Source organism: Odocoileus virginianus, chromosome 23 (genome assembly GCF_023699985.2).
Source record: "Odocoileus virginianus isolate 20LAN1187 ecotype Illinois chromosome 23, Ovbor_1.2, whole genome shotgun sequence".
Taxonomy (NCBI): domain Eukaryota; kingdom Metazoa; phylum Chordata; class Mammalia; order Artiodactyla; family Cervidae; genus Odocoileus; species Odocoileus virginianus.
Genome location: NC_069696.1, coordinates 908,246 through 931,245, shown reverse-complemented (window position 1 = coordinate 931,245; position 23,000 = coordinate 908,246). Strand labels below are relative to the sequence as shown.

At 49.1% G+C, this 23,000-nt stretch overlaps 2 protein-coding genes, 1 long non-coding RNA gene and 1 other non-coding gene across 10 annotated transcripts in view; 1 reads left to right on the top strand and 3 right to left on the bottom strand.

Annotated features, from left to right (window-relative positions):
- Nucleotides 1-243: 243 nt before the first annotated feature.
- Nucleotides 244-9,387, bottom strand: NOP2 (NOP2 nucleolar protein). The gene is made up of 16 exons (XM_020878737.2): nucleotides 9,280-9,387; nucleotides 8,908-9,014; nucleotides 7,284-7,329; nucleotides 7,019-7,107; nucleotides 6,594-6,829; nucleotides 5,484-5,539; nucleotides 5,199-5,359; nucleotides 4,890-5,089; nucleotides 4,653-4,742; nucleotides 3,804-3,891; nucleotides 3,587-3,727; nucleotides 2,927-3,066; nucleotides 2,712-2,801; nucleotides 2,452-2,574; nucleotides 2,119-2,347; nucleotides 244-1,011 (listed from the first exon to the last, which is right to left on the bottom strand). The coding sequence occupies exons 2-16, from the start codon at nucleotides 9,008-9,010 to the stop codon at nucleotides 341-343; spliced, it is 2,463 nt and encodes an 820-aa protein (XP_020734396.1). The 5' UTR covers nucleotides 9,011-9,014; nucleotides 9,280-9,387; the 3' UTR covers nucleotides 244-340.
- Nucleotides 9,388-10,186: 799 nt separating this feature from the next.
- The window catches only part of CHD4 (chromodomain helicase DNA binding protein 4), a 29,785-nt gene continuing 16,971 nt past the window's right edge, over nucleotides 10,187-23,000 (bottom strand). For 3 of the 7 annotated variants that reach the window (XM_020878732.2, XM_020878736.2, XM_020878734.2), the window contains exons 24-40: nucleotides 22,651-22,888; nucleotides 22,314-22,489; nucleotides 18,840-19,020; nucleotides 18,669-18,755; nucleotides 18,490-18,578; nucleotides 18,260-18,393; nucleotides 17,780-17,924; nucleotides 17,502-17,667; nucleotides 17,150-17,247; nucleotides 16,917-17,046; nucleotides 16,596-16,667; nucleotides 15,977-16,114; nucleotides 15,629-15,737; nucleotides 15,382-15,514; nucleotides 11,877-12,075; nucleotides 10,998-11,161; nucleotides 10,187-10,813 (exon numbers count right to left, since the gene is read on the bottom strand). In XM_020878732.2, the coding sequence (XP_020734391.2) occupies nucleotides 10,796-10,813; nucleotides 10,998-11,161; nucleotides 11,877-12,075; nucleotides 15,382-15,514; nucleotides 15,629-15,737; nucleotides 15,977-16,114; nucleotides 16,596-16,667; nucleotides 16,917-17,046; nucleotides 17,150-17,247; nucleotides 17,502-17,667; nucleotides 17,780-17,924; nucleotides 18,260-18,393; nucleotides 18,490-18,578; nucleotides 18,669-18,755; nucleotides 18,840-19,020; nucleotides 22,314-22,489; nucleotides 22,651-22,888 (2,277 nt within the window). In that variant the 3' untranslated portion in view covers nucleotides 10,187-10,795. Of the gene's footprint in view, nucleotides 10,814-10,997; nucleotides 11,162-11,876; nucleotides 12,076-15,381; nucleotides 15,515-15,628; nucleotides 15,738-15,976; nucleotides 16,115-16,595; nucleotides 16,668-16,916; nucleotides 17,047-17,149; nucleotides 17,248-17,501; nucleotides 17,668-17,779; nucleotides 17,925-18,259; nucleotides 18,394-18,489; nucleotides 18,579-18,668; nucleotides 19,021-22,313; nucleotides 22,490-22,650; nucleotides 22,889-23,000 lie in introns of all 7 variants that reach the window. The other 4 variants (XM_020878733.2, XM_020878735.2, XM_070453113.1 and 1 more) reach the window with 3 other exon arrangements.
- On the bottom strand, nucleotides 17,328-17,465 carry LOC139030714 (small Cajal body-specific RNA 11). Its single transcript, XR_011483122.1, has one exon. It is a non-coding gene; the product is annotated as a small Cajal body-specific RNA 11 (non-coding RNA).
- Nucleotides 19,017-22,384, top strand: LOC139030539 (uncharacterized). Its single transcript, XR_011482873.1, has 2 exons — nucleotides 19,017-21,979; nucleotides 22,227-22,384. It is a non-coding gene; the product is annotated as an uncharacterized lncRNA (long non-coding RNA).

The window sequence follows — 23,000 nt, the reverse complement described above, 5'->3', positions numbered from 1 at the left end:
CAGGCCCTCCAGTACTGCGTGGTTCTGGTGGCACGAAATCCATCTACATTCCTATTGCCCTCCTCCCTCCTGAGTCCAAACACCCAGCTCTGACTCCATGAATCTCCTTCCGAGTCCCCAGGAACTGACCTGATTTCTCGGTACACTGCTCTGACCCCTCTTCTGAGGATCCCTGTCTCACCCTCCCTCCTCTGCTCTTTAAGCAGCAAAGCCAGTACCCACCCCCAAAAAACACACAGTGGCCAGAGACTGTAAAACATGTATTAAATTTCACATCCATGGTTGGGAAGCCATCCTCACAGAGGAAAGAATTCCAACCCTGTAACAATGGCAGTCTAATTCAACCATCCACTGAAGTCAGCGGAGGCTGGCGGCCGCCTCTGGACTGAGATTTTCTCCTCTTTGCTGGCGGGGGCCGGCTGGAACTGCAGGACGACACAGTGGGAGTCTTAGGTCCCTTGGGGGTGCCATTCTGTTTCTGGAAGGCAGCTTTCTTGAAAGGTTGCTCTGCCACCTGCTGCTTAACCTTCTCAACCCCTGTGGTGTTTCCAACAAGCTGGTCACGGTCCTCAGGCTTGGGTGTGGCTTGGGTCTTGGAGAGGGACAGTGCTGCAGGCAAGTCTGTGTCCATGGCCTTGCGAGGAGCACGCTGCTTCCGGAAGGCAGCTTTCCTGGAGGACTGCAGTTCGGGTGACTGTTGCTTTAGTTTCCCAGCCTCCTTCAGTTCCCTAGCCACTGCTGCTGTTACAGCCGGCTGACTACTGTTTTGGAGCTTGGAGGACACCTGGGCCTTTGTGACAGAAGACACAGCGGACAATTCTGCATCCATCCCTTTGGAGATGCCATTCTGCTTCTGGGATGAAGACTTCTTGGGATGCAGCTGTTTCTGCAGCCGTTGCTTTGCCTGACCAGTCTTCTTGGCAGGTATGCTGCCACTCTCAGACTTGGGGGTCACCTGCCCATTCAGGTTGGGCAAGTCTGGGTTTGCGGGGGTTGATGTCGCAGAATTGCCTGTGGTTAAAATTAAACAGTCTGAGAAGTAAGGCCTCATCCTGGGTCATGATCATCAGTGGAGCAGGAAAAGCAGAGATATTAAAGTAAGGAGACTTCCTGGGTGCCACTCCTGGCCAAGTGCCCCACACAACAGGGGAAGTACCTAAGGGCAGATCACCTAGATTCAGATTACTTAGTTTCACCTAGCCTCTACTCAAGTCGTATTTGGAATCTGTAATAGAGAAGATACCATTACCCATCCATGGGCCAAAGGGATTTCAGAGGAAGCTGCGCCCCCTGGCGGCCAGCAGGAGGTGAATCCTGAACAAACTTGAAGCACTGGGCTTCTCTTTTAATCAGAAAAGATGCTTTCTTCCATGCAGCTTTTGATGAGATGGAGAAAAATAAGAAGGCACACGGAGTAACTAAAAACAAGCTAGTACTTTGTGAATGAAGACTGAGGTATTAAATATGTATCTCTAAAGTTACAGCAAGAAAAATACAGGGTACTTTGCTACTTCTTGAAGAGATGTGTTAACATTCAAATGTGACTCATGTTAAGAGGCACTGTTTATAGAGAAAAGTCACCAAGTTTGTGTGCAAAGAAGCCGGCCTCTCCCTCGTCCAACCAACCCTAGGGTGACATCCCACGAGGCAGAGCTCTCGGGTTTGTTTCAAAAAGCCCCACCCTGGCCTTTATAGCCCAGCCCAAACTACTCAAGACAGCCAAGAAAACCATCTGCAATTAGTGAGACTGCAGAGAACTGACGGTTCTGAGGAGTCCTGTGCCAGCCAGTGCTGATGAGGCTGAGATCTGTTACCAGGAAGGCCGCCCTGGGCCAAGAAACCACAGCCCCGCTGCAGAGCATTCAGGGCTGACAACTGCAGCTGCCTGGCAGAACTGAGGAAAGGGCTCGATCCATGCGAAGCCTTTAACATACCCAAATGGGATTCAGGCCTGGGACCAATTCTAGCTGGAATGAAAAGGATCTCTCACCCCAGCATTCAAGGCTAGGCTAGGCTAGGGGTGCAAGGACCCGCCGTTTCCTGCAGCCACACTCCAAGGTCTCTGGAGGGGTAAAGAGCAGAGGCGGAGATGAAGAGAGCAAAGAGCACATCGCTTACCCGTTTGGGACTGGGGGATAGAATTGGAGAATTTCTTGAACTTGGCAATAAAGAAGCCATCCATGTTGTGGGTGTGAGGGTAGAAGCGGCGGGTGGAGCGTAGCGTGGGGTGGAAGCGCCTTTCCCGGAAGCGGGTGAAGCCCTCCTGGCCGAAGTCCAGGCCAGTGGGCACCAGGCGCACGTTTCTCTTTTTCAGGGCGTAGTCCACCACCCACTCATTCTCCTCCACCTGACGTGTGTGGGAGACGGAAGGAAAGCAGAGCTGGAGTTGAAGGGGCGCTGAGGGCATGACAGCCCCAGGCTAGCTCCCTCCCGCACCCCGACAGGCCTCACCATGATGGAGCAGGTGCAGTAGACGAGGTAGCCCCCCGTCTTGGAGGTGGCGTTGACAGAGTCGATGGCGCTCAGGAGCAGCTCCTTCTGTAGGTGGGCACATCGTAGGATGTCCTTCTCATCCTGCCCCCAAGATGGAGAGACCCAGGCATTAGAATCCCAACAGGGGACTTTGGAAGGAGCGCGCTGCTGGCTGCCTGGGGGGCCCCCTCCCCCAACTACCCCTCCAATGCTTCTCAGCTGGTCCCCCACCCCTGCACCTTGTTCGTCTTTACAGCAGGGTCCTTGGAGATGATGCCAGTGCCACTGCAGGGAGCGTCCAGCAGGACTCGATCAAAGCCGCCCACCACCTGGGGAAAGGGGAGGTGAAGCAGATATTTGGGGCAGTGGAACCATACCGTGAGCTTCCCAGGGGCAAGTCTCAACATCCTGAGATCAGGAAGTGGGGAGGAGAGACACCCAGCGGGAGCCCCACCTTGGGGAACTGGCGCCCATCATGGTGGCTGATGATGGCGTTGGTGACCCCCAGCCGGTGTAGGTTGCCCACCACGCTCTTCAGCCGCTCGGCATTGGCATCATTGGCGAGGATCACACCTGTATTCTTCATGAGCTGGGCTGGAGGGAGAAGGGCACAGGGCTCAGCTGCAGCTTTTCTGCCTCCACACCTGCTGGGCTTCCCCTCTCCCCGCCAGCCCAGGAATCTGCCGGTGAAGCCTCAGCCCTTCCCCAGGAAGCCATGTTCCCCGCTGTCCATCCAGTCTGTGATGGGCCCTGTGATGAGCAAACCTGCCAGGGTGGTTTTTCCACTGTTACTCAACAGCCTCAGTTACTTCTTCCAAGTTGTAACAGCATAATTAAGTGGTTATAACTAACTGTATGTAATGGTTACTTGTGCACACACATGTAACTCTCACGATCCAAGCAAGACACAAAGGCCAACCTGTGCACCATCACCTCGCCATTCTACAGAGGACCACAGAGGACCAGGGCCTTGCCTAGGGTCACGTGGGCAGGAAGAGGCACCCATGGGGATAGAGCTGGGCCGCCTGGGGCTGTTTCTTGAGCACCCTCGAGTCACTGACCTCACCCCCGCTTCCTGAGGATGAGTCCCCGCCCTGCTGGCCCCTCCTCTTACCTATGTAGCTGGTCTTTCCTCCAGGGGCACAGCACATGTCCAGGATCCGCTCGTGTTCCTGGGGTGCCAAGGCCATGACAGGCAACATGCTGGAGGCCCCCTGCAGCATATAGTGCCCGGCCAGGTACTCGGGCGTGGCCCCTGTGGAGGAGAGCCTGCAGGTGATGCGCTGGGACGAGGGCAGGGGTGGAAGGGCTCTGGGACAGGGCGCACTCACCAATGGGCACCGAGGAGTCATACACCACGAGTCCCGTCTTGGACCACTTGCCCAGGGGGTCCAGATTAACTCCACGATTGATGAGTGCCTAGAGGTTGAGACGGATGAAGGTTTTAGAACCTTGAAGTCGACTCTGAGAGAGGGTGGAGACATGAGGACATGGCCAAGCCAGAGGCCTGTGGCACCAGAGCCCGACAATTGTCAGGATGCAGTCGGCACAGATGCGCTGAGCAGTTTCTCCCATCTCTCCCCGTGTCTCCCCTTTCTGGGCCTCAGGTTCTGACTCAAGGTCTGAACTCCATCCCCAAGGTGCAGACTGCCAGCTCTTGCTCTTTCATCTCCTGGAAGCAGAACCCAATCTTCCAAGAGCCTCAGCCCCCTTGCCATCAGTTGAACATTACTGGTGACAGCACTTTAAAGACAGTTGTCAGGCTATCTAACACCAGAAGACACGCCACACACAGGGCCACACCACTGCCTCTAAACCCGTTTTTTAACCTGGAGCCCGTGAACCCTCGGAAACAATAAGCTTCAAATACTGCTTGCGCCTGTGTGTCCTGTCTTTTCCTGCAGGCAAGAATCGAGATCTCACCAGCTTCCCCATGACTGACGAGGCAGACAACTCCACCCATCTCTCTGTGAGGCAGCACTTCCATCACCGCCCAGTCACAGGAAGCTGAGGGGACAAGCTTCCCATTCCACAGGGGTCCTCGGCCCTGAGCCGGCAGATCAACTCAGCTTGGCACCAGGCCTGTCAAGGTTCGCCCCCCCTGGACTGTGGCCGGAAATGCTCAGGGTGGCATGCAGGAGTCTCTGGATGCACAGAAGTCACTGCCTCCCACCCCTCACCTGAGCAAGGTCCCGGCGCCGGGTCTTCAAGGTGTTGGTCCTGAGGGTGATGGGCCGAGGCACCTCATTGGCTTCCAGGAACTCCACCAGCTGGGACAGAGGATGGTGGGGGGGAAGGGGTCAGGCTGGCCAAGGAGCTCCACCAGGAGAGCAGAGGGCCAGGAGGCCAGCTACCTCCTTACATGGGGGAAGAGGAAAGACATACAGGAACGGCGTCAGGGACGAGCGAGTGGGTACCTCGGACAGAGGGAAGAGGTCCATGAGCTTGCCCAGCAGGAAGTCTCCGTAGGAGTAGTAAGTGGCCAGGTCCTTGCGAAGCCGCTGCAGGTATTCCGAGCGGGACCGACCCTCCTCCCGTTGAGTCCCAAAGTCGCGTAGCACGCCCACTATATCCTGGATGCGTTTGTGAACACGCTGCAAGTCTGGAGCCTGGGCATGTGGGCCCATTAAGGAAATGTTTCTGGGTGTGTGCATAATGGGGGGAGAGCAGGCCTGGAAACCCCTTCTCACAAACACATCCCCCCAGACCCTGCTCTGGAAGGATATCCTGCTCCATCTCCCCAGCAGGGGGCAGCACAAAAGGCTCCTCCTCCTCCACATTGATCTGCAGGCCCCCCTCCGACTCCTCGTCCTCTCGGGGGCCTGACCCTGCAGACGCCTGCTCCTCTTCCTCCTCTTCGTCAGTCTCCTCCTCGCTCCACTGGCCCCTGCACACAAACCCAGGAGCAGGGCGGCTAACAGATCAAAGCAGATAACCTCCTCCTTCCTTGAGCTTTCCTCCTCCCCAGCTGGCACCTACGTTCCATCCGACGAAGAGTTTCCACAACTCACCCAGCAACTGCTTCCTGGGCCTTCTGCTTCCGAGCAGCCCTTTCAATGGGCAGCAACTGAAAAGAGAGACAAGCGGCTGGCAGTGCAAAGCCGGCCAATCCACCAGCCCACAGAACACTTCCCACCTATTTCTTCCCTAAATACAAACGTTTAACTCTTGTCCCAGAAAGAAATACAGACCCTACAAAAGTGACTGTACGCTTGGCACAACATTTACCATTGTTGAAATAAAGCGAGGGATTCAAAGGGTTCATTATACTGGTCTTCCCACACCATATGTACACGGGGTGGGGACGAAAACTGCCCCGAGGGTGCCAGTTTTGCCGTATCCCCCCCCCACTTACTTTACATCATTTTTCAGTTAAAATCATGATGCATTTTCAAGTTTGCCTCTTGCCTTTCTCATTCACAGTTAGAACACAAGCATTTTCACAGACATATTGGCCAAACATTGATTTCATGTATGAGTGAACTTTAATTCACTTAAGTAAACTGGACATTTTGGAAGCTTCCAGAGTTTTGGCATTATGGTCCACACAGATGGTGCCTGGAAACTTGAAAATGGTAGCTCTGTAGAGAGGAGGGGGTTCGTGGGCGAGTGGTGCAAGTGGACACTTTACTGGATTTTGCTTGAACTTCTTTAATAACACAAATATACGAACTGTATAATACGTAATAACTTTTTATACTTTAACAAGTGAACCTTTGTCTACATCCTTGATCATGTTCCTAAAGTGGAACTGCTATATCAAAAGGAAAAACCTGTTTAAGATTCTCAGATACCAGATGATTTTTAAGAAAACTTTTAAAAACATGTATGCACATTTCTATTGCCATCAGTGGGGCCATTTAAGTGTGCCCTTTCCACATCCTTACCAGCACTGAGCATTCTCATTTTTCAAAGTACTCTATCCCCCTATCTATGGCTCTTCTAAACTTGCACATGTGTCGAAAGGAGGTAACCAGTGCTCTGAAAGAGTGATGGCACACCAAAGTCCCTTTTCTCTACTCAGGCTTACCCTCATCACTGAGAGATAGTCAAAGTGATCTGGAAAGACTCCAATAAAAGGCAAGGATCGCTTCTGGGAGACCCAGAGGGATGGAACTCACCTCTTCGCCGTCATCCTCATCTTCGTCCTCTGAGTTGGAGTCAGCTCCATAGTCATCTATCATATCGGCATCACTGTCCTCGGAGCCCCAGAGGTCCCCCTGGTTCACCACACCATCCCCTTCAGAGTCTTCCTCCTCCTCTTCTTCACTGCTATGGGTTGGTGCTGGGCGCTTCTTGCCTCGAGCAACATTAAATAAGGACAAGGCTTCCTTCTTACCAGGTGTCTGGACAGCTCCTGCAGAGACCCCAAAGGGTTTGCAGAATCCTAGACCAGCGGCAGCCACACACTGATGGAGCCTGCCCTCTCTACCCCTGAGAATATCCTCTGGCTGTTCCTTTCATGTCAGAAATGCTCAGTGAAATCCCTCCTTCCCCAGGACCCAGAGGACTCCTAATGTAGCACCCAGCTCTTATTTTCACTGACCTTTTGGTAGCTTCCCAGGCAATGGTTTAGCCCCAGGGGACTTTTTCATCTCGGGGGCTTCAGCAGAGCCCGACCTCCTCTTGGCTGCCCTAAAACCACATAAAAAGTGGAAAATGGAACACACCCCCAGGCTCTGCCACCTCCAGGGCAGGGAAATGTGGCACTCCCCAACAGCCCTTCTCATCAGCTTGATCACATGGGATCACATGCTGAAAGACGAGCAGGACCGATTTAATCCGTGTAATGTAGGTCTGGACACACTCACCTCTTTCGAGCACGACTGGACAGCCTTTTTGAATTTTCATCACCACCTGTTTAAAAAACAATCAGAATTGAATATTACAGAAGAAATGAAAAAGAACACTGGAAGAAAAAAATAAAAGGAAAAACAACTAGAACACTAGTTAAAGGGAATAAACTGTAACCCACTCCACTGTGCTCTGGGGACTTCCCTGGTGGCTTAGACCATAAAGAATCCCTCAGCAATGCAGGAGACTCAGGTTTGATCCCTGAGTTGGGATGGAGAAGGGAATGGCAACCCACTCCAGTAGTCTTCCCTGAAGAATCAAGTGGACAGAGGAGCGTTGCAGACTACAGTCCATGGGGTGACGAAGAGTCGGAAATGACAGAGCACACACACCATTGTGCTCTCCCAGGAGCCGGTAACAGATGCCAAGGAGACGATCTCCATCTGGTTGTTCACCAACCAAATCCAAAGTGGGCCCTTCTCCAGACTGATTTCAATGGCATCATCACCATTCTGATAACACAGATTCTTTCTTCTGCTCTTTCTTTTTTTTTTTTTTTTTTAATTTTTTTTTTTTTTTAATTTTTATTAGTTGGAGGCTAATTACTTTACATCATTACAGTAGTTTTTGTTATACATTGACATGAATTAGCCCTGCTCTTTCTTTTACTCTCAACTAATCAGTTACCAGGGATTCCCTGATGGCTTGGTGGCAAAGAATCCACCTGCCAACACAACAGACACAAGTTCAATCCCTGGCTCGGTTCCCTGGCAAAGGAAATGGCAACCCACTCCAGTATTCTTGCCTGGGAAATCCCATGGACAAAGGAGCCTGGCGGGCTACAGTCCATATGGTCCCAAAAGTCAGACATGACTGAGGTGACTAAACAGCACAATCAGTTACCAACCACAGGTTCCACAACTGCTGCTGTTCATATATTCTCTAAATAACATATTTAAACCTCAGCTCTTTGATAATTATCAATTACAGACAACTGATAATTGCCTACAAGTTAAACTCCCAGCATCCACTTTCTAAGCAGCGCCTCTCTCACAGGACACTGAGGTGACATGAGCCCAAAGGGTTCAGCACAGTGTTGAGCACTTGACAACACCTCAATTAATCACATCTTTTGTACAAGGATGAATATGAACTACCTGCTCCTTCTCCCCTCCAGCCCTCTCTTCCATGCAGTAGACAACCAAGTGTTCTGCAGGAACCAGATTTGTGGTTATCATCTCCATCCCCTCCACAACACAGTTCACAGTGACTGGACTGCCCCCCTTCCCAACTTTCACTTGATACACCATTTTTTCAAAACCCAACTTCTTTACAGAAACCTTTTATGCTCTCTTAACTCTATGGCCTGCCCCTTCCTCGGAACTCGACCTCAACAGTGACTTAAACCACACCTCTCCTTGCATAGCTTCTTGTGTCCCTGCTGCATCTTCCCTAAGTTCTAAATGCTAATGAGAGTATTTCATTCATACTAGTCTTCTAGTAAATCATTACAAAGTTCTGTTTGAACAGAAAATGAACACACAGACCAAAAAAAAAAAAAAAAAAAAAAGGAGTTAGGCTATAATGGAAGAATAACCCAAAAGCGGGAGTATCAGGAGCGGAAGCACGCCTGACCCTTACCTGCAGGCAAGAATTTGGCGAGTTCGGTCTCTGCACCTTTCTGTTTCCGGGCCTTTCGGCCCGGCCCGCGCTTCTCCTTCGTAGGGTCCAATTTGCGCCCCATGGTCCTAGAGAACATAAAAACGGGAGACGGTAAACGTGCTGAAAGGGAAAGGCAGACCGCAGACGGTCTGCAAAGGGCAGTGACTCCATCAGAACCTCGACTCAGCAGCCCCCTAGCCCCTCGAGGCCTAGCCAAACCTCCACTCCACGCTGAGCCCCGGGCCCTGGGTCCCACGCCCCAGGTGCCCCTCCACCCACGCCCCAATCCAAGTCAGCGTCTCACTGTCTCTCACCCGACTTCGTTCAGACCCGCCAGAAGCCTCGGCTCACCTGGAAGAGGCAGGCACAGAGTTCCACGTGCGGCTCGGCCAGGAGATCAGACGCCACACCACGGAAACGTCTCGCGCAGGCGTACTGCGCGCCCCGAGGTCCCGCCTCTTCCGGCCTTCGGGACCGATGAGGAAGCCGGAACAGTTATTTGCTCGTCCGGCCGGCGCGAGGCCGGGCAGGATACCGGAGCGGACAGCTCCGCTCTCCCCTCCAGGCGGAGAAGGCGGTGCCCACGAGGCGTCTTCGACTTCCCTGACCTCCACTCCGGGCGTGGGCCTTTGGCCTCGTAGACTTCAGCTAGAAGTACTGTACCCGGAAGCCACCCCTGCCCCTCGAACACTGGCGCCAGAGCTGGGCCCTCCGCCTGACATCGCCCCGAGATCGGGGCCCCCACGCCTGTGACGCGGAAACCCTCTTCCTTGACCGCAGGACCCGCGCTGCCCCTCAGGTAAGGCTTCTCTCTGCCCAGGTTCCCATCTTGGAGGTCGGGAGGAAGGCATCTCGTGTCCACATTTCACCCACGCAAGTTAACAGAAAAACCGACTTCAGCCTTTCTGCACGTAAACACCAAGGTGGCGCTCGGTTGGTTAAAATACTGTTCCAGCCCTGGTTCCATCTTCACACTGCGAGGAAGATCCTTTTATTTTATGCATGATATCTCTACAGCTTGGAGAATCCAACTTTCGCAGGCTCACCCATGGCTCAGGTTGTGAACCGCCGGTGGCGGTGGGGGGTGGCGGCTGTGCACAGGGGACAGCGTCCTGCCCGGAACACGTGTACAGATGGGAGACTCAACTCGCCCATGGACTCTGATACAAGGAAACCCCTATTCTATAATTACACGTGTCCCAGGGCTCCCATCACTCACTCACCCACCTGCACCTGCACCCACACTGAACCAGAGCACTAAAATACAAGGAAACTTTTATTTTCAGTTTTCATCAAGAAATCTGTTGTTTTTTTTTTATGCTTTTGGTTCTTTTCCTTTTTTTTTTTCTTTTTCCACTTTATTTCATTCTAGCCGCTCAGGGGCTGGAGCCACTGGGTTCCTGGTATTAAAAAGATGCCAACAGAGGTAGCTGTGTCTCGCCCAGGGGCCCGGCCCACTGTGAATACCCCCCAAAAAGGAGAAAACAAAACACAAAATCAACCAACAAAATAAAACCGGAAGGAGGAAGAAATTCAGATCATTTTCTTCAAGCCTGGCGGGAACCCACAACAGTTCGTGTGTAACAGACGGTGTTACAGTGGGGAGAAGCCAGGGCCCAGAAGGCCAGCCCGCCAGCTCCCTGCAGATGGCCCCGGCGCTACTGCTGCACGTCTCTCCAGCAGGAAGGGCACCACTGCCCCTCACTCCCTCCCCTCCCCTAGTGCTCAGGGGGCTGTTCCTCTACAACTTAGAAGATGGGGCAGAAGGAAGGAGAGGGTCTCTCGGGCCCCCAGGGGAGAATCTGGGCAAGGGAAAGTGAGGAAGGTCACTGCTCAGCGGTGGAGGTGGTATTTTCCATCTGGGTCTTCACTGCTGCTGGGCTACCTATAGGAAGAGAAGGCCAAGGGAGTCAAGAGTTCCAAGACCACAGCAACCCACCAGATCCCAAGAGAACTCACTAGTAAGCCCACCCCGCTGCCCAGCCTGTAAAGCTAGGGACAGACAGCAAAGTTTCCAAGTTGCGGAATGGCTCTGTTGAACAGCTGGCCAGAGGAAAATGGTCCTATACCTGCTGTGGAGGTGGTTCAGGTGCCCGGTTTGCCAGGCGACTGAGAATATTACGCTCTGACATCTGTAGCCTCACAGCAACTGGGGGGATTCGGGCAATAGTGGCTGGGAGTCGAGTCACATCAGCTTTCATGTCACTCAGCAGTTCTTCTAGCTGTTTCAGAACTGCATGGGGAGAAAAAGAGGCGGTGAGCCGTTGTGGTCAAGACCCAGGTCCATCCTCCCATATGGGGACCATCCCTTCCCCCTAGTACTTCTCAGTAACCAAGTAACTGATGTGCTGAAATACTGTCATTGTCACTGAGTCACCTGACCTGGCTCCACCACATATTTCTTATTCCTCATGTTCCAGTTCCAGCTGCCCATGATTCTATGATTTTAAAGTCACCTGTCCCTTGATCCCTATTTTCTCTTATTTCCTCCACTTCTTGAATAGTTATTGTTTCCTTTTCTCTTTCCTCTCCTTTTGGAGCTCTCCCTTCTTCCTTTACACCAGCCTTCTTTCTGTCCTTTCACCTTCCACCCACCTCACAGTGTCTTAACTTTAATCAGAAACTGCATGTTGAAAATGGTCTAGAACTTGACAGGATATTAAATCACCTGAAATTACCTCTACACTACCACAGATGAAACTACATTATTCTGCTTTGTTTCCACCTCCAAGAACTTCAATATATTTGAGTTAAGAGGCAAAGAACTACTGTCCTTGATTGCCTCTAAGATGTCAGCTGCCTGAGGAGGAAGGCGAGGATCCCCAGCATACCCTAAGCTCCCAGACAAAGGGGCTGGTGAAAGGCTGGGGCCGGAGGAGTAACCATGTACTGGGGAGAGGCAGAGAAGGAAAGAGGCCAGGTTGGCAGGAGGCAGGGGAGCCACTGGCTACCTTTGTGCAGGACTGCATTAGCTGGCTTGTTTCCTGCCATGGACTCCTTGGACAGGTGCTGATGACTCTCCGCCAGACACTCCACCTCAGCAAATCGGGTGTTGAGGGCCATGGACGGGTGAGAGGGGTCCTCGGACATGTTGAGGTAAGCTGCTCGCCGCAGCTGCTCCTCAATCACCAGGGCTTGTTCTAAGAGCTGGACAAGAGACAGGAGGAGACGGCAGTCAGACTGACACTCCTCTTGCTTGCTGCTGAGGGTCCTCTTGAAACCTGTAAAGAACCTCACGGATGGATGCTCCCTCCCCCTCATCTGGCAGTCCAACATTATACTACTGCCTTTTTTACCCCTCTTTGGAGGTCTGTGTTTTTAAAAGTTCTTCACCCTTTACTGATTTACCCTTATACAAAAATGATAAATATTCAATTTAGAACATAACATAAAAAGAATTCAAATCACAATTCCACCTCCAAAAAATAATGTTAGAGGTTTTTCATTACAGATTTTTTTTTTTTTACAAAATTAGATTCTATACATGTATTTATATTGCTGTCATTTAAAGTTACATAGTAAGTGAAGTCGCTCAGTCATGTCCGACTCTCTGCAACCCCATGGACTGTAGCCTACCAGGCTCCTCCGACCATGGGATTTTCCAGGCAAGGGTACTGGAGTGGGTTGCCATTTCCTTCTCCAGAGGATCTTCCCGACCCAGGGATCAAACCTGGGTCTCCCACATTGCAGGCAGATGCTTTACCATCTGAGCCACCAGGAAAGGTAAGTCTTACATAGTAAGACTCTTTATAAATAAAATATGACGGTTGTAAGGCAGTCATCCTTTGGATATAACTACCCTATCACTTAAGTTGTTTTTCTTTAAAAAATTATTCCTGTTGTTTCTTTTCTTTCACCTCCATATCTCACTCCCATTCCTTTCCTTCCTCAAATAGGCAATCCTTTTAATATATCTACTTTTTGTGGATTTTCTTGAAGATAGTATTGTTTCGTGTGTGTTTTCTAATTTACAGAATGTTTTTCTGTACATCATTTTCCTCCTTTCCCCATTACGTATCTTTTTAAAAGGTCCATTTATGTTATAGAAATGTATTTTATCACTTCTTCTACCTGCTGCTCAATGCTGTGATGTGAATCCACATTTTACCTACCCACACACCCAATGTCAAACATTTGGTTGCCTCCAGACCCCACCACCGAAACTCATATTGCAACAAACACTTGACATGTCACCTGATGGAGCTGTGTAAAAGGTCCTTTGAAACATTCCAAGGGATAGAATGTTGATACTTGAGTTATGAGGCTTATTTTACTCAATGATCCTCTGGTTCTTAAAAAGAATGAATCCATTAGAGATCAGGAAAAAGGAGACTATGAGAATGGACTGTTGTTTCTTCCACAAGACCTGCCTACATCAAGGTGTACTAATCTATGCTCAAACAGACCAGACACCTACCTGTACCCTGTACACTCCTTCACCAGCTCCCCTCCCTCTTGTCCCGAACTATAAGCTTTCTCCAGAATCAGCGTTCTCCCAAGAGCTCTCTCACCTCATAGCATCAGCCAGCCCCTTTATGCAAATGGGGTGGTGCTTCTCAAACCTGTACCTCAGGCACCGACTGTTCTGTTCCCACTTGTGCATGGCTGATCGCTTTGATCCGACTTGTTGATGGTGCTGGAGTATTTACTTCTCAAAAACACCAAAGGATTTGTCTAGAACGGAACTCACTCTTCTACAAACTGCTCACTCTCCTCACTTCTCTGATTTGCTGATGATAATTTAACTTTCTCAGCAACTCAGACTCAAAACCTCAGTTGAGTCTCACTCCTTTGTATCTCAAATCCAGTCAAGTAACTCAGGGGTCAGCAAATTATGGCCTGTGGGCCAAATCTGGGCCACTACCCATTTGTGGATGACCCAAGAACTAAGAATGGGTTTTTTACTTTTAAATGGTTGGGAAAAAAGTAATAGTTTATAACATTTCATATAAATTATATGAAGTTCATATTTTAGCGTAAATAAATAAAGTTTTACTGGAACACATTCATACTTACTGGTTTATCACATATGGCTGCTTGCACATCACTATAGTTTGTCTTATAAAGGAGCCTGAAATACTCTGGTCCCTTAACAGAAAAAACCTGCTGACCCCACAGTAAATCAGTAAATCCTAAAAATTCAAGTGTTTCATTTTCCACAGCCAGTATGAGTTGAGCCCTTACTACCTCATGAGTATAGAGTAGTTCTGTAATCTCATGGAATGTTCTATTTCAGTTTCCCTTGGTCCTATCAAACCCTTCACAAACCCTCAGTAGCTACCCATGAACTGTAAGGTGAAGTCAAGCCTCCAGCCTTACCTCTCTCCAGCCTGCCTCCTACCACCACCACCATGAGTGCCTCCTACACCCCACCTGGACTGTTGGCTGTTTCCAAACACCCTACCTAAACCTCTGCAGCCTGTATACCCAACCTAAACCTTCGATCATAAGGCCTCCTGCTTCTCTCTATCCAACAATCTCTTCATTCCAGGGGATTTCTCCGGTTGTCTAGTGATTACAATTCTGCTTCCCAAGGCAAGGGGTGTAGGTTATATCCCTGGTTATGGAACTAAGATCCCACATGCCTCCTGGCCAAATGACCAAAACATAAACAATACTGTAACAAATTCAGTAAGACTTTAAAAATGGTCATTTAAAAAAAAGAAAAAATAAAAAGTTGGAAAAAACCCTCCATTCCAATGCCATCTTCTCCCTGAAGCATTTATGAGCACTCCCCACATTCCCCCTGGAGAACTTCTTTATGGATTTAGCAGTCTCCATCACAACACTTAGACTGACATGCACTTGACCACATATTTGCCGCTACTTTAAACTGAAAGCTTGAGAACAGGCACCAGGCCTGTCCCTGTGCCCCCTGTTACTTGGCACACGATGTTGCAAGGCTCACTGGTATGCATTCCTCATTCCCCAATTATAATACTTAGCTTGAGATTCACGTGCCTTGTCTTCATCTTGATGTCTGCACAAGGTGCCCACAATACAATTTGCTGCATTCCTGACAAAGACGTCCCTTCAGTCCTGGACATATTAGCCCCAGCATTTCTAAAAATGGAGCTCTACATCTCTCCATCTCCGCACCCCTCATCCGCACAGACTCAGAAAAAAGTATGACCAGTCCACTGACAGCCCCACCTCCTTACAGCCATTTTAATCACAGCTGTGTCTTTCCTGAACACTCCAACCTGTAGAGGTCCCCCCACACCCACGGTGCTGCTCTCTGTCATTTGTCAGGCAGTCATCTTCAGCCCTTAAGTTTTCAAGTCTGTCTTGATCTCTAAGATACTTGGGAGCAAAGCCATTCACAGGATACACAGTTAAGTACCCAGGAAAACATGATATACAGTATGGCTGAATGACCAGACTTCCTCTGCAGTCCCTTCTGCACTCTAAAGGCCATCCCATCAAGCCTGTATTCCTCCCATTCCTGCTCACCTTGAACCTTCGGGCTAGAAACTTATTCTTGATCTCTAAGAAATTGCCACGGTTCATCTCCCCCTTGAAAGGTTCGTTGAGGATGGCATAGCGTGGGTCATTCTGGATGTCCTGCCAACGGGCATAGCCATGGCTGTTGGAAAATTAATTGCTCAGGAAAAACGAAACAAGGGAAAGTAAGAACGTCCAACTGTGAGATTGTCAGAAATCCCACCACAACTTTGGCTCAGACTCAGGCAAAGGATACTTTATGATGCCAGCCAGTAGCCAGTAGTCATGGCGTCGGTGCCAGATCTCATAAGTCTTCTTGGTGACGGTGGCTGCCCGCTCCTCATTCTGCCATAGGGAGTGCAGCTCTAAAGAGAGGTGTGTGGAAGGGGGAGAAACACAAAGGCAGACGCCACTGAGGATTCAGCTACTTACTCCTGACCCCAGATACCAACTTACTGTGCCTTTGGCTTTCTAACAGGGACCCCAGAAGAGTGTGCTATAGACCTGGCATTCCCTCTAGGAGAGCTAAAGTTTCTGTACCTTGGTTTCTGACAAGAACCCTAATTTCACCTTGAATCTTTCCAGTGGGCCCCCTTTTTCATACCAGTAAAACCACCATCTGCAATGTTGAACATGAAACGCTGTTTAATATTTTTCTTCTGCTTCTCGTCATTCAGATCCTTGGGGGTCTCTCCATTCTGAAGCATCACCTCTTTTTTCTCCTCCTCTTCTTTCTTTTCTTCTACAGAACAGGCAGAAGAGAAATGTCAGCTCTAGACAGAAGACAGCACCATGGCCCTTACCTATATATATAGCACCATGTGCTACAAGACCACCCATCTACCTCCACCCTTTCTCCATTTTTTTTTAAAAATATATATACATACATATATATATTTGGCTGTGCTGTGTCTTGGTTGCAGCATGTGAGCTCTAGTTCTCTGACCAGGGATCGCACCTGGGCCCCCAGCTTTGGGAGAGCAGGGTCTTAACCACTGGACCACCAGGGAAGTCCCCACGTGTAACTGTTTCTTAAACCCACAAAAAGGTGCCACCAGCCCACTGACCGTCATAGGCGGGGAGAGGGGGAGTCTTTTAGCTTGGGATAAAATGATTCTATCAGAATGGATGGCGAACTGTGGGTGGAGGAGTGTCTGGGAGAGAGTCTTTCCTTTCAGCAGTAGAGTCCTTTTACAGCACAGCTGGCTTCTCCAAACACCCACCTTTGTCCTCCACCACAATGGGAGTCAGATCGGCTGCCGACTTCTCCTCCACCTTCTCCACGTCAGCATTACCTGTGGGGGACAGACGGCATTGAGAACATATCTAAACGAGTGCTCCCCACCTCTGTTAGAAGTGAAATAGTCCTGAACCTAAATCTTAATGATTAAAGTTATAAAAGATGTCCTTAGGGAGAAAAAGCCCACAGTTAAACTCAGGGGTGAAAGTCTTCCATGTGTTAGTTCCTCTGGACTGCCTCCTGCCGGGCTGCAAGTCCAAGTCCTTTGGTTTGCAAGGTCTGCAGGGCATGTAGACAGACATACCTTTGGGATCTGTTTCCATCGCTTCCTCCGTTCTCTCCTTGACCTCTGCCTTTTCCACTTTCTCCTCTCCCTCAGGAGGCTCCACTGGGACCTTCTCCTCCTCTGAGGCAGGGGCAGGGGGCTGTGTACACTTCAAAAGAGAGAAGACAGAGGTTGAAGCAGGTGGGCCAGCCCCCCAGAGGGAGAACGGGTCAATCCCGCTGCCTCCAGTGTGGCGTCTGTCACCCTCTCACCTCGACGGCGGCCTCAGGGGGTGCAGACTTCACCTCTTTCTCTGCCTCTGCACTCTCTTCTTCTTTGAGGTTATTTTCCTCTACTTTTATCCCATCCTCTGCAGACCAACAACAGACATTAATTAAGAGGTCCCAGATCACAGAGACAGTCATGCCCTCTCAGTCTGTCTCATCTTAAACTGTCCTCTCGTGCCTTTAAGAGCCAGCCCTATTCTCAGGACGGCCCTCCTAAACTGAGAGGGAGCTTGCTGTGCGTCCTGCCGGAGTCCCCTGAGAACTGAGCACAGAGGAGCAGAAAAATCACAGGCCAGGACAAGAAGAGGACAGAGGATTACCGTCCAGGAGCACTCACCGGCAGGCGGGGCAGGAGCTGGAGTATTGGGCTGTGTGTCCCCAGGAGTGGAGGGGGTAGGAGTCTTTGGGGATGGTGACCCTGGCTGGGACATCTTCTTATTTTCCTCTACTTCTGCGAGTTCAGGCATGCTCCAACGCCCGTTAACATGTTCAAACTCCTGAACCTGCGGCAATGGGACAAGAGGCTGAAGATCCAAGTCCAACTAGGCTCCTTCCCTGCTGGCCCTCCAGCTCCCACTATAAGCCCTGGATCACGGAGGGAGGCTCAGGGCTCACCTTCTTGCGAATTAAGGACATAACACCAATCCGAGTAAGGACATGCTGGCGAGACAGGCCTTCTCGGGGGACGCCATCAGCAAAGGTCTCGGCCCCATCTGCTCCCGGCTCACATAAATGCCGCATAAAAAGCGAGACATAAGCCCTGTGGTAAAGAAACAGAGAAACAGGTTAAAGAGCAGCCAGCTCCCAGACCAGACTCCTTCCCACCCGCAGGGCAGTGAGGCCTCATCCCGGAGATGACTGTGGCTCCATGTAAGGTAAAGCCCTCCATGGCGCTGAGAGTTGGTCTCCAGACCCCGCCCTGTGCCCCCGGTCCTCTTCCCGGGAAGGAGGAACAGAGAGCCCTATTCCTAGCAGCTGCACTTCCAGCTTCAGCAGGAGACAGAGACTGCCTCCTGGCACAGGGGGATCCAGTGTGCGGAAAAACCCGGACTCAGAGGCCTTGCTCTACAGTGCTCACCCAAGCACTCGACTTACTTGAACTCCTTCTCTGATTTGCCTCGCAGATCCCTCACGAGCCACTGGGTGGTGAAAGCATCCTGAGGGGGCATCCCATAGCGCATAATTGCATTAAGAAAGGCTTTTCGCTGACGAGCATTAAAACCAAGAACCTGGGGGCAGAAGGAACCAGGTGAGAGGGAGGCGACCCAACTCCAAGACCCGACACCCGCTTGCACCCACCCTGCTTAGGACCGAGCGGTACTCACTTCAATATTCCCACCAACACGGGCCAACAGAGGAGGCAATGGCTTATCTTTATCATTCCGCAGGCCCTTGCGACTGGGCCTGCGGGGAGCTACAAGAAGAAAAGGACATGTGAGCGACGCCGATTGAGATGTTAGACAAAGCAACAGGTAAAAATCCAACAGAAAGGCATGGGCCTCACCTTCTGAACGTTCATCAAAGTCTTCATCACCTTCCTCTGAGGCCACCGAATAATCGGACTGGTTGTCGGACTGGTCGTCCTGCCAATCTGGAGGGAGAGAGGGCAGATGAGCGGGGCCCACTGCTCTAGTGGAACGGCCCATGGGTGGGGGGCGGGGCCGGCCACACACACCTCGGTCCTCCTGCGAGCCATCATTGTAGTTGACCTGTTTACGAATTCTTTTTCCTTTGCCCAGGTTTCGGGCCAGATCTTCTTGCTGCTGCTCATAATGGTGCCGCAGCAATTTCTCCCAGTAGTCGGGATCCACACTTTCTTCCTGTTTTATGATCTCCCGTTCCACCTCCTCTTCCTCCTGGGGCAGAGGGAGGGCCAGGACTCAGGGCTACTGCACCCCCAGCTACCCCTGGTCCTCAGAGTTCCCACTCTGTTAGCTGCTGCTCATGACTGGACTCTGAAATACTTGGTGTGCCTGCTTGAACCTAAGAACTTGAAAGAAATTTAATTGACAGGACAAGCTGTTATCACAAGACAGAAGGATGAAGAGACAGTATGCATTATTTTAACCCCTTTTACTGACACACAAACAAGTGGGAGACGGTAAAATGTAGGAAAGAGATTAGAGCCTTAACAAGGCAGAATGGAGAAGCTTCTGAAATACTGCAGAAGATTCTCCCAAGCAATAAAGTTGTTCATAACTTCTGTTGTTCATAAACTTCATAGAAGTTTACCAATTGTGTGGGGAAAAAATTACATATCCTTTTATATCCCCATAATGTTTATGCTCCTCTGAAAGTCTTTACATTTTTTTTTCAGATAGTTTAGGACCACGAGTTCCAAATCCTTTACATTAGAATTAAGCTGTTAACAGCATTGATATAAGAAACAACCTACATATCCACCATTAGGGAACCTGAATAAATTATGGGGGGGTGAAATGGATGAAGAGAGTCAAAAGGTATAAATTTAAGTCATGGTGATTTTATATATAGCATGGAAACTCTAGTTAATACCATACTGCATATTTGAAAGTTGCTATTAAAAAGAGCAGTTCTTAAAAGCTCTCTTAAAAGAAAAAAAAAGTGGAGAAGGAAATGGCAACCCACTCCAGTATCCTTGCCTGGAAAATCTCATGGACAGAGGAGCCTGGTGGGCTGCAGTCCATGGGGTCGCAAAGAGTCAAACACTCCTGAGAGACTAACACAACACAAAGAATGTAGAGGGGAAAAAAAAGTTTATATATATATATATATATATATATATAGTGAGTGACAGAACTAAACTTACTGGGGTGACATCTTGCAATATATACAAATCACTATGATTTGACACAATATATAAAATCACATCATACACCTTTAATATAATAGTGTTTTATATTATATCTCAATTTTTTAAGTAAATAAATTATGGTACTTTCAAACAGTGACATATTATGCAGCAAAAAAGGGGGGTGAGGGAGAAGTTCTTTCTGTACTGATTTGGATGAAATAAATCTTCCAAGATAAGGTAGACAAAGGTGAGGTACAGAACATCATGGAGAAGAAGCCACTTTTCTTACACAGCAACATGCATGCAACTAGAGATGATCATAGTCAGAAACAAACAAATACCATATCACTTATACATGGATTCTGAAAGTATGACACAAACAAACCTATCTATGAAACAGAATCATGGACCTAGAGAACAGACGGGTAGTTGCCAAGGGGAAGGGACTGGAGTGGGAGGTTGGGATTAGCAGATGTAAGCTTTCAAATATAGAACAGATAAACAACAAGGTCCTACTGTATAGCACAAGGAACTATATATAATATCCTATGATAACATAATGGACAAGAATATATATAAATAAAATGTGTATATATATACATATATATAACTGAATCACTTGGTTGCCCAGCAGAAATATACATAGCATTGTAAATCAACTATTCTTCCTATTTTTGTGTGTTTGTGTGGTGTGATTTAACACAACAGAAGTTTATTTCTTGTTCCTAAAATGTCCATTACAGATCTGGGGGACTCTCCAGAACAGACACCTCTCTCCAGTGTGGGGGCCTCAGTGTTTCCGACTGCTCTGATCTCATGCTCCTCTCTCTGGATGTGTTCATATGACAGAGCAGGAAGACAGCACTAGAGAGTCCTACACCAACAAATAAATGCTTCAGCCACGAAGTGAGGCTTCTGCAACAACCCACTGCTCACAACTGTCTCAGGACCCTGTCTAACCACAAGAAGCAGAAAAGAATAACCACTCCCTTCTTTTTTTGGCTGTGCCATGTGGCTTACAGGATCCCAGTTCCCTGATCAAAGACTGAACCTGGGCCCTCAGTAGTGAAAGCGTGGATCCTAACCACTGGATCGCCAGGAAACTCCCTTCTTACTGCTCACTAGGATCCAAGCCCCATGTCTCCTTGTCTACTGCTATACCTCAGAAGACGACCTGGGGACTTCCCTGTGGAACAATACTTCAACTTTAGAAAAAACTACTTTCCTTAAAAGGAAAAGGGTGTTTCTGTGTATATACACGTCTATATATATGTATACACACATATATGGATATATATGTGATTTACATACACATAGTTTGTAAAATAAATATCACGTATCCCCAGAGAGGATGCTACGTAGCCAAAGGACTGGGGTGGGGAAGAGATACTTCCATAGCTTCTGAATTTTCCATCTGGAGACTTATAGCTGACCCCTGAACAACACAGGTTTGAACTACATGAGTCCTCTTTCACACAGATATTTCTCAACAGTAAATACTACAGTACCACACAGTCCACAACTGAATCTGCAGATGTAGGAGCTACACACATGGAGGGCTGTAGTATTCAAAAAGCAAAACTTGATGCAGCCACCTAGAGGGCGGTCGTCAGGAAAGGTTAACAGTGGGAGGGAGAGTACCAGCCCTCCCTTGCAGCTACTCAGCACCTTCCCCCCGGGTCCCTCCCACACACGGGCCACCGACAGGGGAGCGGTTCTGACCGAAGACTACTAGGCTGCAGGGCAGTCAGACTTTTCAGCCACAAGTACACAACAGAGGTTAAGATATATATCAGAAAAACAGCAAGAGGAATGATTCAGAGTTGGAAGGATGAGAATAGATGGCAAAGACCATCAAAGGGGACCCGAAGGAAAAGAATTTTTTTTCTTTAATTCCATACCCTATTATTTTATTAGGGGGAAAATACTAGAGTCCACACATTCATAACTGAGTATTCTTTGTTTTCTGTTTTAAAAGACCCAGGAAACAGAAGGGAAAAAGGAAAAACAGTTGTTTCAAAAAGTACAGGAAGACAGGCTAAGTAAGTACACATCACATCTCCTACCTTTTCTCTGGAGAGAGTTGGGCTAGCAATCCAAAGTCTATTTATACAACTAATAAAATACGTAAGAGAAAATAAAGTGAGAATCTGATAAAGCAGTTAACATAAATGTTTTGAGTGTGAAATGTCGCCAGTTACGTCCAAGAAGTGAATGTGATTTGCTCATACTTACAGAATTTCTTTTCAAAGAGGTGAAAAAATAATCACTGTACTATTTTGCCTACAGATGTTTTCCTCTTGTCTCAAATACCATCGTGGTCTCAACTCCAACTTCTGGACCAAACACCAAGCACCACATTGGACTCATACTCACCCCCATTTCTTCTTCTCGCACCACATACTGGGCCACTTTGAATGAGCTCAAATATTCATTCATGCCCTGTAGCTCCGTGTCTTCAGTCTCATCCTGGTTCCGGTCCAGCAGTCGTTCAATGGCTTTATCGTCATAGTGGATGACACTGCTGTCTTCTCCCTCTTTGTTGTCTCCTCCTATAAAGAATCAGGGGTCCATACCCCGAGTTAGCATCAGCAGCTGCAGTGGAGAAAGCTAGTCCCACAGACCCAAGGTATGAGTCCCAAGACCCTTGGGATCAAAGATGCCCTTTAGAGCAGCCACACCCCACACCATCACAAGTTCCTGACCAGCTCACCTCCATCTGTGGCCTCATCTTTGAATAGCTCCTCAGTGCCAAACTTGAGGATATCATCAAGCTCCTGTTTGGACATGGATCCGGTCTTGGAGCCCAGCCCAGGCCGAACAACTAGATGCGTCAGCATCATCTTTTTCTTGGCCACCTGCGTGATGCGCTCTTCCACAGATGCACGGGTCACAAACCGATAAATCATCACCTTCTTATTTTGCCCAATACGGTGAGCTCTGCTAAAGGCCTGGAGTGGGGTACAAAACAAAGACAAAAACTGAAGTAACCATGTTTTTTTTGCCCTGACTTTCACATAGTAAGCCAAACCCAGCATGAGGCAGGAGCTGTAGCTTGCCTCA